General features: G+C 37.6%; 2 protein-coding genes across 8 annotated transcripts in view; one reads left to right on the top strand and one right to left on the bottom strand.

Moving 5' to 3' along the window:
* Positions 1-17,022, bottom strand: part of LOC120419151 (uncharacterized) — a 274,388-nt gene that overhangs the window by 89,408 nt on the left and 167,958 nt on the right. The gene's annotated exons all lie outside the window — the stretch shown is intronic.
* Positions 15,304-16,702, top strand: LOC120419137 (mantle protein-like). The gene is made up of 2 exons (XM_039581723.2): positions 15,304-15,505; positions 15,560-16,702. The coding sequence occupies exons 1-2, from the start codon at positions 15,500-15,502 to the stop codon at positions 16,700-16,702; spliced, it is 1,149 nt and encodes a 382-aa protein (XP_039437657.1). The 5' UTR covers positions 15,304-15,499.

Raw genomic sequence — 17,022 nt, 5'->3', positions numbered from 1 at the left:
TAAGAAACTTGCAACGTCCAATTAAATTTGAATGTTTTTTGAAAGTGAATGGTATTTAAACAAATTTTAAACAAATTAATCAACACCAGCCTATGAAAGTTATTTTTTATTTCTTTTTTTTAAATCGAAATATATTAATCATATTTGCATCACTTTTTATTAATTTGTTTACTCTAAAAATAATTTCAATAATTTTATGAAAAAAAATTGCTTACTTTTAAAAACATTTCTTCCGGCCCGAAACAACTTCAGAAAAATCAAATCTGGCCCGCAAGGCCAAAAGGTTGGGCACCCCTGGTTTACCCTTTCGATCGAAAACCCATCTCTAAAGAATAAGACAAAGCGTTCGACATTATTTGTGTTGATATAATGATTGCAATGCAATTATTGTTTCAAATTGATTGAAGCATAAAATGACCGGCGCTCGTAAATTATTCAGGTAAAACTGAAATTACACAAACATTGACATGTTCTTGCAGTCTTTCGCATATACACATCCCAAGGCAGTACCCTCAAAGGATCTTGTTTACAAATTGCCGCCTTAATTGAGTCACAGGTAATGTCCGAGGCCCGCAAGAGTTCCCACAAGCCCAACGTCCAACGTGGCCGTCAACAGCACAATGGACAATGGGGTGAGGTCTAATCACCGCACTGCGGATATATATTCCAAATCCTTCCGAAACCGGGTTTTGATTAATTACCATCATCAAGCTAACGTTTGGCGCCAACACACACTCCCACAGTATTTTCTTCTACCCTGCTGGTGATGACTGGTTGATGGTGCCTTCGAGCTGGAGGGTTCCTTCAACTTCACACAAACGAGCTAAGCTAATTCGATTTCACTTAGCCTTCCCACCCACCATTTAGACGATCCACCACAGACGCCCAATAGCGCAAATGGTAGTAGCCGATAGTGGTCTTCAAGTAGAGACCGGCCCTCCCACGCCAAACATCCACTTCCGGTGGGAAATCGTGCCCCAGGTTGCACTGTGGAAATCTTTTGATAAAATAACAAAAAATAGAAAATTTGTGTACAGAAAAAATGATTTAAACTTTTAAACCTACAATCTTTACTTTTGAAAAATCTCTTAAATAATATTTTACGCACATTTTCACAGTGATTCAACGTTAGCAATGAATGAGAGGTAAATCCAACAACCGCTGGGAAAAGTTACAACTTCTCAACGGGTAATACTCGTTTATTTCCCTCCCCTCTAACTCACACTCCTCGAAAGCAAAAGCGAACATTTCATCCCACTCCCGCGGAAGGAAGGAAGGAACTATCAAGTGAGCATTATCGTCGTCGTGTTCGTCTTTTTAGCCCGGTTACATTTCCTTCAAATTAGAGAGCAACCGGGGGGAGCTTTTGTACAATTCTGGCGGTTGGAATTGGATTGCAGAAGAAGCACAGGAGCGATCGCATTACGATTTAAAATTTAATTTAGCCAATTTAATTTTAAGCCCGTAATGGAACTCGGGCTGCCAGAAGTGATTGGGGGTTTGAGTTTTCGTGAGAATTCGTTTTGTTTGAGAATAATTAAAGAAACTTTGTTTTAAGGAAATAAATCACGACATAAATTTACTACACAGCAAATAAAGTAGTAATCCAGCTGCGTGTAAAAGGCCTGGGTGTAAAATAAACTTTGCATTATTTTATGAAATTATGTGTAATATTACACCCTGAAATATGTAGCCCATCAGTATGGGAAACCTACTTGACCGAAATGTCAAGCTCACATATACGTTTATCCCTTCCATTTTTCATCGGTCTGATGGCCGAGCGGGCTAAAGCGCCAGTCCTAACTGTTGGTGCTGGGTTTGAGTCCCGTCGGTTGCAACTTTTTTTTGTGTTAACAAAAATTGTACATGCAACGTGTAATATTAAGTGTTTATTTTGACGAAGGTGATGTGCATGCTTTTGCATGCGATTTTACCATCGGATTTTTTGCTGTGTAGATAGCATTACCAAAAATCACAAAACTTCAAAAACTCTATAATTAGATATTCCATGTCAAACCAGTAGCACTGACGTCAGTGCCAGTAGTGAACAGCAAAACAAAAGTTTAATTTTGGAAAGTTGAATAACATAATGATTGAACATTACCTCTTTTTAAATATTATTTACATCAACTTATGTGGAATAAGTAAAATCACACATAAACAGATGTAAATTTACACATTTTTCGAAACATTATTACAAACTTTCTGAGCAATAGGATTTTTTGAAACAGCAAAACTGCCCCTATTCGCATAAATGTCTCATATATGCATACATGCATTTTCATCACTTTTGAGTTTTTTTTTGCAGTTTGGGTCAAAACCTAAAATATTCAGTACATTGTTCTATAAATCTGGAGAAAATCCAATTTGTTCGTGAAAACATGACACGTAGCCTTACGTCTTGATTCGAAATGCGGACACTTAGTAGCATATCATTTTTGTTATAGCTGGCAAAAAATCGTGTAACAAGTTGGGAATGTAGAAATATCATCATAGTTTTTGTATAAACATTCAGTTTTAAGAGAATGCATGCAACGTATGTCTTTCTAATATTTTTTCATCAGAATTTTAAAATTAAAATGACATGTTGTGCTTCAAATCCCGGACACTGATACATGCTGATTCGAAAACCGGACACTATTGCTTCGAATTCCGTACACTCGATTTTGCTTATGAACCGCACAAATTTGGACGGAAATGCTAGTGAATGGCATTCTTTAGGTCTCAAATAAGCTGTTAACATCAAAACTATCGATATTCTATATAAAAATGTATTAGAATTAAAGAAAATCAAAACATTAAATTTCTGCATTGCCTTCCCGGTGCATCGGACGCCTATGAAATATTTCAGTGAAATGTTTCACTTTTTTGGTAAACTTATAATTTTCTTTTATAAAATTATTTTGGCATTAACTACAGCGTTCAAACAAACTTTAAATAAAACTTGATGTTAGAATTCATCAAATAACACAGTTTTGACATTCATAATGCGAACTTATATCCAAATAATTGATAAAACAAGAAGGTGTCAGGGTTTCGAAGCGTCCGGGAATTCGAATCATGACGTTATGTATGGAACAAACTTCCCTCGTGTTTTTCTCAGCTGTTTTTGGATATGGGACATTTATGCGAACATAGGCAGAGAAGGCACTTAACTAAGCCAAAGCTAATTTAATTTAAAAATTTTGCCTCGATCCCTTCAAAATTTCCCCGAATTTAAATTTTCAATGAAAATTTTGAAAAAATCGAATCAATTTTAACTATTCAATCTTCTTACTAATTTGGATTATTGGGAATCAAAATATGTAAAACATTAAGGATAAAAATATTTTCATAAATTCATTGATGATAGCAGCTTAACTGTTATAATACATATAGCATTTTGAAAAAAAATCTTTTCAAGCAGACTTGTTTTTTTTTTGTAGTAAAAATCATTTTCTAAAAATGAGCAATTTTTCCGGAAATTTATTTTTTGTTTTTCATTTTAATTTTGATGAAACTGTAGTGTATACTTTTTCTATGACCAAAGAAGTCATTTTGCATCATTGATTCGTTCATACAAGATTCCATACAATTTTAGCATTCATCTATACAATAACAGCTATTTAAATATTCAAAAATCTGTATCTGAGAACCGATTTTCTGATTAATAGCTACACTCTTAAAAATACCCATTTTTTATTCAGCTTTATTTATTTCACACACAATATGAAATCGTAAAAAAAAAACCATTTTCGAAAATTCTAATTTAAGGATACGTTTCAGATGAAAAAAGAAATGCATCTTTTGAGAAATAGCACAAGTTGGTCAAAATCAATTTATAGTGTTTCCAATTTTCGATTTTATTTAATGTTGAAAAAAGTCGAAAATTTAATAATCTTGCACAAATAAATCATATTTTTGTAAAAATCGTAAAAAAAAGATCATTTGAATAAAAGTATTTTCAAAGTTTTCAAGTCAACCTCAACATTTGAAAAGGCCCAAAAACACTATTTTTTGCAATATAAAATGTAAGGGATGATTTATAGATTTTATTCGAAAGATTTGAAAAATTTTACAATAATTTCTATTTTGGACATAGACAATCAGACGCATATTTGATAAATTATCGTCTCTTGAAAATTAGACGATATTTTGGTGATGTAGTGAAAAACTTATTTTTCCTGTTTGAACATATTTTTGCACTTTTCGATTGCAAATTTAATTTTAGTTCTAAAAATTAGGTCAAAGCATTTTTTGTCGACATTTTTCAACCTTTTTCATTCATTTTGATTTCTTTATCAAAATGTTGGCAGCACTGGCAAATGAAGTTTGACCAACTTAGCCTAAAAGATGGCATTTTCAATATTTTAGTGTAAAAAGCCCATATAAAAGGTTTTTTACAATATTGCCGAAGACACGAAGTCGATCAGAAAATCTGGTTTTTCAAGAACGCATTTCTTGCGAATAAAGCATCAAATCGAATATTTTCATTGAATTGTTTAGGGACATCCCCCATATTCGGATGGTGATTTTTTCAAAGATGCCAATGCAATGCATTAGTAACCTATAGTTTAATTTCTTAACACAGGAACGCCCAACGCATGTCCAACTTAGCCTCCCAAAAAAGGTGGAACGGTAACTTCAACTCGCTGGTTCTCGGGCATTACTCAACTAATCGGGATGATTCTTCTTTCCAGTGATTTGTAAGAATGTCTAGATGATCCTAAAATTTTGCAGAACTTGATTTGATCAAATCTGTAATTTCTGCGACTGAAAACATCGTTCCACCTTTTTTAAAAACAGCTGCCTCCGCGGAATTTTTGGCGATTTTTTTTTAACACGGGAAAAAAAAAGTTGGAACGATGTTTTTGATCGCAAAAATTACAGATTTGATCAAATTAAGTTCTGCAAAGTTCTAGAATCATCTAGACATCCTAACAAATTACTGGAAAGAAGAATCATCTTGATTGGTTGAGTAATGCCCGAGAACCATTGAGTTGAAGTTACCGTTCCAACTTTTTTGGAGCCTTGGGCGTTGGAATGTTAAACAAAAATCCAGAGAATTGCTCTTTTTTGTTAGTTTTCGGGTGTTAGATTGATATCTACGATACTTAGCCATGTTTAAGAGCCTAATATAACAAATAATGAAACATCGGCAATTTTGAGATAAATGCTCGCTTACTTTTACAAAATTTCCTATCGGCATAACCCATGACACATTTTGAAAAAGTACCCTAGAAATAATAAATTATTTAATAAATTTAATTAAAAAAAACCTGAGGACAAGAAAAATATATTTTACAAGCCTCACCCGAAAAACTTCGTCTTTTCCTTTTTTCGTTTGTTGACGTTTTTAGCTTTTTTTCCTTATTCAGCCTCCTATGATCAAAATTTTATTTTACGAAACTTTTCCCATACAATCTGCAGATTTTCCGAAATCGGTTCCAGAGTGGCCAAAGTTGTAATTTTTTTACTTAAAAACCTTCCTTAAGCTTACACGAACCTAACGCAATAAAGAGCACCTCGATCCGACGCCCCGTATTGAACTGATTCGCGTTCGAACAAAACCATCGAAATTTTTTATATATACAGATTATCAGCTTGTTTATGAATGATAATAGTTAAAGTTATAAAATCCAAAAACTTAAAATTTCCCGAATTCACAAATGAATAACCAAATTCTCCCAATACAACAAGAGGCAAAAAAAACACAAAATGTCTTGAAGCCATTGTCACCACTTTCACAGATTGTTCTTCTCCTCCAAACTTCTGCCAAGCAAAAGCAAAGTGTAAACGTGTGTCATCATAACACTGCCCAGCAGGGACAATTTGTGAAAAGCACTCCACTGTGGGTGAGGATCGAACTTCACTTGAAAGGGAATTGACTTTACAATGAAGATATGACTTGCACTAGCACAACTTTTTTGGTCAAATTTGCTGAAATTTATTTAGAAAAAATATGGCTGCAATACTTCAAAAGTATTGAAATTATTTTTTTCGTGATTTACACAAAATTAATATTTTTCCATTTTTCTATCACGAAACAAGATTGCCATAAATGCAATTTCAAACAGTGCACCTTCAACCAAGTGCACATACGTAAGAAAACGATACTTAATCCACCGATGGTGGTTGGTGCCTTCCTCACAATTATATAAATATTTGTTTCTGTAGTAAGAATGTCCAACCTACAAATTTTATCTAAATTTTAATTCTTACAACATATCTACATGGAATATGGGGTCTAGAATCCCAAAAATCATTGGACGTAATATTTGAACAACTCCTGCGGGGCTGTTTCATGAAAATTGTTCACTTTCAATAGTTATATTACTTTAAAGTTATGTAAGCCTTAAGGCAGTGAAAAAATATATCTGTTCATTTTTCCCGGGAGTTTAAAATCAACAAAATCCCGGGAGCCACTCGCAGAACCCAAGGCACAGAAGAAAATGTCAAAAACCTTCTCAGCTCATCCACACAAACGTCAAACTGGTGTTTTCCTGCAACAGTTCTTGTTTCGTCGCGTTTTTGAAAAAAAAAAACAAATTGGAACAATCCGAATCTCAGCGCCCTAAAACCTTCGCAATTTCGGTTCCCCGCAATGGCCACTCCTGCAACGCCGGCACTGTATGTAACGGTAAGTTGGTGGTATCCGTTCTTTAGGAAGCAATTGTTTCTTAGAGATTATGTTTTTGTTTACGTTTTTTGCAGGATCTCAAGTTTAAGCTAAAAAAACACGGTTCCGGAGTTTGCCGGCGATGGGACCGTCCGGTACGGGTGCTACCTGCTTGCGGTGGCCAACGTGGTCGGATATGTGTTTATGGAGACGACCGCCGGGCAAGGTGATCGACGAGGTTGTTCCGCTGTGGATGGTTCCGTTGCCGAGGGAGCCGTTCAAGCTAGCGATGTACTGTGACCATGGGCTGCTGACGGTGGATGTTGATGTGGGTGTATCAATTTGTGATATTTACTCGGTTCCGTGGTTGATGACGCCGACGGTTGGAAAATTGTACGAGATTCGGACGTCACCGGAATATGGTGTGAGGAGTACGCAGAGTTTGTGGAATCAACATGTTCTCGATGATATAATTATAGGTAGTGGAAATAATGTTTGAAAAATAAGATGTAGAACAGATGAGAAAAAAAATAATTGTATATACTTTACTATAATAAAAGAAACCATAGGTGAAATTGGGAAACTGTTTTACTCTATGACTTATCGGCTCATTACTTTTGATAGGGTTATCAGATCTTCAATCTTATAGTATTATTTGAAAGGGTTTTCAATTATCCAACAAATTTTTGATCGCACGATGGATCCGGACATTATTTCCATCAAAATATCTTAAATACGGCCCCCAAAAGGTGACAACTAACACTTAAGTTCGCATAACATTTGATAGGGTTATCAGATCTTCAATATTTTGGACTCATTAGAAAGATCATTTAATTATTCAACTAACGACGGGACGCTTAATGGACCCGGACTACATTTTCATCGAAATATTTGAGATCCGGCCTCTTAAATGTGTACAAATGACACTTAAATGCTCATAACTTTTGGTAGGGTTATCAGATCTTCAATGTTTTGGGCTCATTAGAAAGGTCTTTCAATTATCTAACGACGGGTCGCATTACGGACCCGGACTACATTTTCATCGAAATTTTTGAGATCCAGCCTATAAAATGTGTACAAATGACACTTAAGTGCTCATAACTTTTGATAGGTTTATCAGATCTTCAATCTTTTGGGCTTGTTGGAAAGGTCTTTTGGTTACCTATCCAACGATGGGTCGCATGATAGATCCGGACAACTTTTTCATCGAAATATTTGAGATCTGGCCTCTAAAATGTGTACAAATAACACTTAAGTGCTAATAACTTTTGATAGGATTATCAGATCTTCAATGTTTTGGGCTCATTAGAAAGGTCTTTCATTTACCTTTCTAAAAATGTATGATCAGACGGGGTTTCTTACAAAAACCACCCTTTTTACAATCTTTCAAACCTTAGCCAGAATCGATTTTTTAGCATAACTTTTGAAATACTTAACAAAACTTCATAATAATTAATATAGGTCTTGTGGGACCCCAAGACGGATCGAATGAGACCAGAACAGTCCAAATCGGTTCAGCCAGTCCAGAGATAATCGAGTGCATATTTTTCGGTGCACGGACTTACAGACATACACACGCACAGACATTTGCTCAGAATTTGATTCTGAGTCGATAGGTATACGTGAAGGTAGGTCTACAAGGTCAAATTAAGAAGTTCATTTTTCGAGTGATTTTATAGCCTTTCCTCAGTAAGGTGAGGAAGGCAAAAAAATGAAAACAATATGCCAAGCTTGGCCCTGATATCCACTTTTTTTTCGTTCAAGTTGGTGCCACTTCCCGTTCGGAACGGAGAGCAAGCAAGCCTTTTTCGTAGTCGTTGTCCTTGTTGTCACTGCCACCACCACCACCAGCAACAAACCGGCCGGGACCCGCGGGCAAAATGACTAAAGGACGACCACGTGCTTTGTTTTGAAGGCTTTCCTCCACCTCTTCCTCGTCAGGAGGAAGGAAAACAATTTGGTTGTGCACTTTAACAGTCGTCAAGAGTTGTGGGGTGGGGCGGGGAAAATGTATGCCAGTTTTGCTAGTGAATGCAAGCAGCAAGGAATGAATGTTGGCATCTTTCGAGTTGGTTGGAATGAAAATCGGAAAGGAAATGATAAATGGGGAAATAATTGAATTTTAAACTTTATTTATGTATGAATCATATAACTTTTGCTGTGGTACTTTATTTCAGCGCAATAATTAAACTCATTGTGAAACTGTTAACATTGAAAAGTTATTTTCGAAAAGGTCCTAAATTTATGTTAGGTTTTATGAACAACGATAAAAGGCACGCTTAACGGTACACATCAACCATAGCTTTTGCACCCAGATTTTTGTTACAGACATTTTAGTATCTTAAAAACTACGGGAACTGTCGATATGATTTTTTATTCATCCCCTAAATTACTGTCTTCAAAGCTGTTTACAACAAAGTTTGATTATTTTTACAATCAGATTCTTGCAGGATTGGGTCCGTAAGTCCTTGGCTGCTGTGCACCCTTAAAATAAATTCTGATCCCTTTATTGGTTTAAGGCAATCAAATGTAAATGTATGCAAAATATCGAAAAAGCCAAATATTTAGATACAAATACCGGTTGTAAAATTAACCAAATTAATTCAGAATAAATTATGCTCAGGTTAGAAGTTTTCGTGGATTTTTTTTCCCTAACTGATTGAAAAAAGCATCATAAAAAAATAATAGCGTTAATTGCTTTGAGATGCTTTTAAGAGTATTTAAAGTAATTCATTTTCCACCAATTAAAAGCTAATTGATTTTTTAAGTATTCTGGAACTGTCTGGATTTGATAAAAATGTAAATGAATTTAATTCATGGGGAAACATTTCCATGCCTTTGTGGTCTGTTGTACTACACAGAAAAAAAAGTAAAATTTTGGAATGTTAAAATTTTGGTTGGTTGAATATTACCTCTTTTTGCAAAAAATATGTAAAAAAATGAACCTGATGAAAATTCATCAAAAAATGATGAATATTCACCAATTCCTGATATTATATTAAACATTTTTTCTACACAAAATCTGTCACTATTTCCTGATGAATATTGCCATCATTTTTTCCTGTGTAACTAGATATGAATCCCAGCATTCTCAGTACAATAGAGCACAGAGGCATCAAAATATTCGATTATCCGAAGCCCTTCATTGAAAATTCTTGAAATTAAATCATGGAAAAAAAATTATTTTGTTTATTTTTATTTTCAATACAGCAAGCCGAGAGAAAAGCTGTGAAAATTTGTCTCATCCATAAGTCTCCGTGTTGGATTTTGTGAAAAGAGATTTTTTTATCGACTTTTGTAGAACAAAGTACTAATTGATTGTGATTTTTCTGAGAATTCACATGCTTAAGAACTAGACTGCAAAAATTTAAATCAAATGATATTGCATATGGGACATTTATGCCAACATATTTCTAGATTTTTTTTAAGTGCTGAGCTTTTTTCCCTGTTTATAGGACCTTTAAAATAACTATGGATTTTTTCATTCTTAAAAAGAAGGTATTATTTCCAGCAGAATTAGGAAGCGTTCGTATATTACGCAACGCAATTGGGTGAAAGGGGAGTCGGAAGCCGTGTTACGCTCCATACATTTTTCAAATTTGTATGGAAGCAGGGTGGCCAGATAAATCTGGGAATGCCAGATTTTTCAAATGTCAGCCAGAATAAAGATGTATGATAATTTGTGCCAGATTTTGACAGATTTTGCTAGATTTTTCATTTTCAGCCAATTTTGAATAACTTTTTGATAAAAATAAAAGATTTCAATAAAATTCGAAAAAAATTGTTAATTTTAATTTTTAAGAAAATGACAATTCAACCTTTGTTATGCCAATAAATCAACTAAACCTTCTGAATTTTTAAAAACTTTTGAACTAATTGATGTTCTCCTGCTCCTTCCCCATTCATAATTGCAAGAATTTCGTTTAGGTTTAACGGCTGAGTGCTTTTTAATTCGAATAAGTTTGAATTAACGAGTATTCGAATTAGCGGACATTCGAAGTAGCGAAATTCGAAATAACGAATCCTTTCTGTAATACTTTTTGTAAAGTAATATAAGGGCAGAAAAGTAGGAGCGGTCGTGGCTGAATGGTTACGATGTTCGCTTTATAAGCGAATGGTTCTGGGTTCGATACCCATCTGCTCCCAACGAGAAAGTTCTGGACTCATTGAATTTGGAATTAATGAAAAACTTCAGCTCACGGCGGGGTTCGATCCCCTGTCCTCAGAATTGGCAAGCAAAATACTTTCCACTTTACCGTGGAGCATTAGTAGCTTTAGTAGGACTTAGACTGACATAGTTGAATCCAAGAAACGGACGAGAATAAAGTTGAATGCAAGTTGAATATCAGAACATACAAGAATGCATTGCATTGCATGCATGCAGGCGCATTTGAAATGAACCTACATTACCTCGCTATAAATAGCCTGGGCGACTGCTAGAATTCATCCAATAAGAGATGAGAAGAATTGAAAGCATTCCCATTAAAAAATGAGAAAACACGAAGAATTCGAACAACAATGTCAACGGTCGTTACCACTCGCCTAGGGTGGCTCCTCAGACCATTCACCTTCCCAAAAACCGTCCAACTCCAAGCGAAACTTACTTGAGGATACCGTGGAGATTTTCCCTTAATACTCTTAAAAAAGTGGAGCATCAACACTTCCCGTCTTCCAATTCCCTTTCCTTGTCCCTGGTGCGCGGTGGAGATGGGAGCGGCCGGATATGGACGGCTGCCATGGTGGTGAGAATCTGGTTCAGGTGGAATTGGTTCTATTCCCAATTATCGATTCCTAGGCAACTTGGGCTTAGACAATCATCACATCACATGGCGAAAATCCAGTCTGCAATCCGCTAAAATCACCGTCTCCTAGCGAAGCGAAGCGAAGCGAAGCGAAGCGAGTAATATAAGGGCTGAAAAGTTTTACTTTTAGTCCTATAATGGGTGTTAAAAAGTTGAACCTTCCAGCACATGAATCGAAAAGTTATATTTTTCATTATTGTTTTGATTTGGACGGTGAATTGAATATACGTATGGAAATGTGCCTTAAATTAGCGTTTTTCAACATTAAAAAAAAATTTCATTCTTCTTTCTTTTTTCAATGCAAAAAAATCAGCACTCGTTTTTTTACTCGTCTTGGTGAATAAATGTACGACTCGCGTTGAAAAAAAAATATTTTTTTGCAGCTTATTTCATAAACTCACATAAACTTTGAAAAATATTTGGAACGGCCTTAATTTAAAAACATATCTTTAAATAATTCGAAGATTTACTCATTAGCTTGTCCCATTTTGAGGTGTGGAGGAATTTCAGGTGCTCTCTTCTTAAATGATAGATTATGATGTTAGGAACAATGTTTTCTTAGACAAGAAAAAATAATAAAATACTTTCTCGCTCCCCCTAATCGATTTACTGAAAAAAGTCACTTTTTTGAACAAATTTTCTAAAATCGCTTGCTGTTTACACGAAATAAGATTCCAGATTCGGATTCAGCGGCCAAAAATACTATAAGAAAGTATACCCTGACTTTAAAGACATATGCTTGCAACGTCGTGTAATTAGTAGGCCTTGCTTCTGAATTCTGAGAAATTTTGAAAATTGGCGCTTTTTTTCTCACTAAAAGTCAAATATCTCGGCACTGGAGTGTCGAAAATGAATTTTCTTAGAAGAAAAAATGTTCGCCGTAAAATTTCCTACAAGCTGCATGTATTGGTTGTGCTGGGAAAAATGGGCTACCCTAAATTAAATAAGCATTTCTGAAAAAAGTTTCGAAAAAATGCGATTTTTCGACATAAATCAGCCTGGGAGAATCCAAAAACTTAAATTTTGGTCTAATATTGATAGTGCATCTTAACCTATAAAAAAAAACCTATCATTTAAGCAAAATACACACCAGATTGAACCAGTTTTTGTATTGATTCCAAGCGATTTTAGAAAATTTGTTCAAAATTTGTTTGTTCACCTTTCATTTTATTGCATTTGTTAAGTCCTATCAGATTCATCAACAATCAAATTGTCTAAGAATATTGAATTGACCATTGTGGCACCCTCTACAGCGTGGTACAGACCCGTAATGCTATGCTTTGCTATGTTAAGCCCTATCGGATTCATTTTGGATTTTGTAATTTAATTGAATTTTGCCTTAGTTACAGCATTTTTTGGAATTTTGACGATTTTGAACATTCAATCTTTGTATCCCGATTTGCCCCACTTCCCGTAGACCTGGAATGCCAATATTTGGGACAGATGCTAGTTTTATATGTCCAAACAACCCATCATAATTTCAGGCCGCTTGCGGAGGTCCCATACTAAGGGGGTTTGCCCTGTTTGTGGACTAAATTTGAATTCTTATCCAGCGAAAAGTTACGAATCTGTCAGTTAGAACATCTATGTTTATTTTCTAAGATTTTCCCTTTCCACATCCTAAAGCTCCTCTAATCTGCTACATCTTGTCCAATTCTTCCCAACAACCCGGAACGACATCCCGTCTCAAATCTCGTCACTGACATCACCATAATTCAGCCTCCCAAGTCTTTCAAAGACAAATTCTTCCCCGACACCAAGACGGACAACGCTGTCATCAACTTCTCCTCCTCCATCCATCCATCCATCTACTACAGAACAGCAGCTTGCCGGCTCGAAACGGAAGACTGGTGCTGGCCCGCAGGCGGTCGATGATGTTGGTCCTTCATCAACCTCAAATGGTCTCATCTCTCGGCTCTTCAGCATCGTCGTCGTCGTAAAACAGCTGATTGGTATGCCGCAAGGTATCGCATAACTTCAAGGGGTGGGACCACGGAATGGAAATTCTCCACCACAATGGACTCCGAGGAACAGAAAAAGGATCGAAAACTGAAAGCTCTGCCGGAGAAATTATTTATGTTCACCGGAAAGGCTCGGAATGTCGCTACTGGTTCGCAAATGGAAATACCTGTGGACTCTTGCTGGCCACGGACTAGACAATGCCGACCGGAGTTGTCCTGTGCGAGCGCACCCCTTTCACGTGCACGAGGCCGTGGGAAAATTAAGATTAATGGCCAAAGCGCCCCAGGGGCCGTCGGAGTCGCGCACGCCAGGCCAGCTGGGGCCCGTCGGTTGGCACGCGAAGCACCGGGTGAATGTGGTGGTGTCGCCCACTCTCGACTAATTAATTAAAAGAGAGAGATTTTTGTGGTGGGGATTTTTTTTTAATTTTGTGCGGGAAGTGGACATTGTGCTGGAAATGAAAACAATAGATCCATCAAAAGATTTTAAAAAGGAATACCGTCAAAATTGTTTTGTTTTTAATCAACTCGCATTTTTAGAGCTTATTTTTCAAATGTGTAGTGGAGTTGACTAAGGGGAAATTCTCGTATGTTTGGCAGGTTAAACACTCGCTCCTAACTCCATCCAATTTGCTGACTTTCACTATTTAAACAACTAATTTTGAGGAATTTCATGTCAAATAGGGAATCGGTTGTACCGGACCCTCTCCGATTTCAATGAAACTTTGTAAACATGTTTTCCTATGCTTATGTTAGCCATTTTTGTGTTTCACTCGATAATGACATTTGAGAAGGGCGTAAGTGTTTTCAATATTTCTGTAATTCGGAATTTAAATATCGCTGTATCTCGAAGCCGTTGCATCGTATCAAAAGTCAAAGACAAACTTGTAGGAAATTTGACAGGCTTTCCGAAAAAATACACTGAAAGAAAAATACACACCACTTTTATGAGATTTTTTAATTTTTAAGTTAAAAAGTTCAAAAAATGTGAAAATAGCCTGAGATGTTACAAAAAGCCTCCCAAAAATTGCAGGATGGAGCAACTCACTCAAAAAAATACAAAAATCATTTACTGAAACTGTTTTTTTTTAAGTGCTCTAAACGTAAAAATTTTCGAAAAACCAAATACGGCAATCGATTTTCCATACAATTTTACATAAAAGTCTCCATATTGACCACTGTCCTAATTCCAATCCTTGTGAAGTTACAACTTTTTAATATGAAAAATGACACTTTTTAAAACAATGATATATTACTATAATATCTAAGAAATAATTACTATCGACATTTGAAAACATCGCCTTGATAACATTCCAACGCCCAAGGCTCTAAAAAAGTTGGAACGGTAACTTCAACTCATTGGTTCTCGGGCATAACTCAACCAATCAAGATGATTGTTCTTTTCAGTGATTTGTTAGGATGACTAGATGATTCTAGAACTTTGCTGAACTTAATTTGATCAAATCTGTAATTTTTGCGATCAAAAACATCGTTCCACCTTTTTTTTCGCGTGTAAAAAAAATTCGCCAAAAATTAGGCAGTTATTTTAAAAAAGGTGGAACGATGTTTTCGGTCCCAGAAATTACAGATTTGTTCAAATCAAGTTCTGCAAAGTTTTACAATCATCTAGACATTCTTACAAATCACTGGAAACAAGAATCGTCTTGATTGGTTGAGTAATGCTCGAGAACCAGCGAGTTGTAGTTACCGTTCCACCTTTTTTGGGAGGCTTGGGCGTCCGTGTAAGTTGAACATGCGTTGGGCGTTCCAGTGATAAAGAGGAACAACATCTTCAAACTGTAACCCAAACCAATCAATCAAACCTGCATTAAAATTCCTTTCTCCGTGTTCAACAACCTTACCAACGCAACGCAACGTATATTGCAACGGTCGGTCATCGTCGATTTCCTCTCGACTTACTCCAAAATTTCACCAAATCGACCTTGCCCCATTAAGAAAACAGCTGATTGCTCGACCACGGAGCCGCCGCCGTTATCGTTCAACGCACACCCGCTACGGGGCTGACTGAACCATATAAAACCACCCAAACCCCAACCCAAAGACATCATTCGAGTGTGATCATCTCTCCAAACCACACCAGCAGTTCAGCGATCCGATACTCACCGGAGCTTGCGATCATGAAGGTACGTAACTAAGGTTGGGGTGTTGAGTTATCAATCAATGTCATTTCTTCGCAGGCGTTCGTGGTACTGTCGATGGCCCTGGCCGTCGCATCTTGTGCGGCAGTCGACTCCAAGAAGGACAAGCGTAGCCTGTGGGATCTGGGAGACCAGTGGAACCACCATGGGTTTGACGAGTACGATCATCACCACACTAAGGTGCACCATCACACCAAGGAGATTGTCACCAAGAAGGTGCACGTTCCGTACCCGGTTGACCGACATGTGCCATATCCAGTGGAGGTTGTAAAGAAGGTTCCTGTCCACGTTGATCGTCCGGTCCCTTACCCAGTGGAAGTGGTCAAGAAGGTCCACGTTGACCGTCCCGTCCCATACCCAGTGGAAGTGATCAAGAAGGTCCCAGTGATCGTGGAGAAGAAGGTCCATGTTGACCGACCTGTCCCATACCCAGTTGACCGACCGGTCCCCTATCCAGTGGAAGTGATCAAGAAGGTTCATGTGGACCGTCCCGTCCCATACCCAGTTGATCGTCCGGTCCCATACCCAGTGGAAGTCATCAAGAAGGTCCCCGTCCATGTGGATCGCCCTGTCCCATACCCGGTGGAGGTCATCAAGAAGGTTCCAGTTCACGTTGACCGACCGGTGCCATACCCAGTGGAGGTCGTCAAGAAGGTCCCAGTGGAGGTGATCAAGAAGGTTCACGTTGACCGACCATTCCCGGTTGACCGTCCCGTCCCATACCCGGTTAAGGTTCCAGTCCACGTTGACCGTCCCGTCCCCTACCCAGTGGAAGTCACCAAGAAGGTCCCCTTCCACGTTGACCGTCCCGTCCCGTACCCAGTGGAGGTCGTCAAGAAGGTCCCGGTTCACGTTGACCGTCCGGTCCCGTACGCCGTTGACCGACCGTACCCGGTTGAGGTTGTGAAGAAGGTTCCCGTTGACCGTCCCGTCCCATACCCCGTCGATCGGCCCGTCCACGTTGACCGTCCCGTCCCGTTCCCGGTGGAGGTCACCAAGAAGGTCCCCGTCCCCGTTGACCGCCCTGTCCCATACCCGGTCGAGGTCCAGAAGCACGTGGCCGTCCCGGTTGTCCAGAAGGAGTACGTCGAAGTGCCAAAGCCGTACGCAGTTCATGTCGAGAAGCCCGTCCCAGTGCTTGTGGAGAATAACCACCATGAGAAGCACTGGGATCAGTACTGAGCGCGAACTGATGAGTGAGAGATCGATTATGTAAATAAATGTTGAGTTTTTGTTGAGCATTGAACAAAAGAATTTGTTTCTTCAAATGTCACAGTATTGTTAAACAAAATTAACAGTTTTTTCAGGTTGATAAGGTTTTCTAGGCCCAGTGCAAACAAATAATTCAACCCAAGAATGACTAACTTCTCGTCACGGTGTACTGATGCAAACAATGATCGAGCTCGAGCTGTCACAGCCCTGCGAAATATTTTGGCTGACATATCGGGCTGTCAGTCAAAAAAAAAACCAGCTAGAAGTCGCCTGACAAAAAAGTTTTTCTA

Source organism: Culex pipiens, chromosome 2 (assembly GCF_016801865.2).
Source record: "Culex pipiens pallens isolate TS chromosome 2, TS_CPP_V2, whole genome shotgun sequence".
NCBI classification, from domain to species: domain Eukaryota; kingdom Metazoa; phylum Arthropoda; class Insecta; order Diptera; family Culicidae; genus Culex; species Culex pipiens.
The sequence above is the reverse complement of the archived record's forward strand: the minus strand, read 5'-3'. Positions and strand labels throughout refer to the sequence as shown.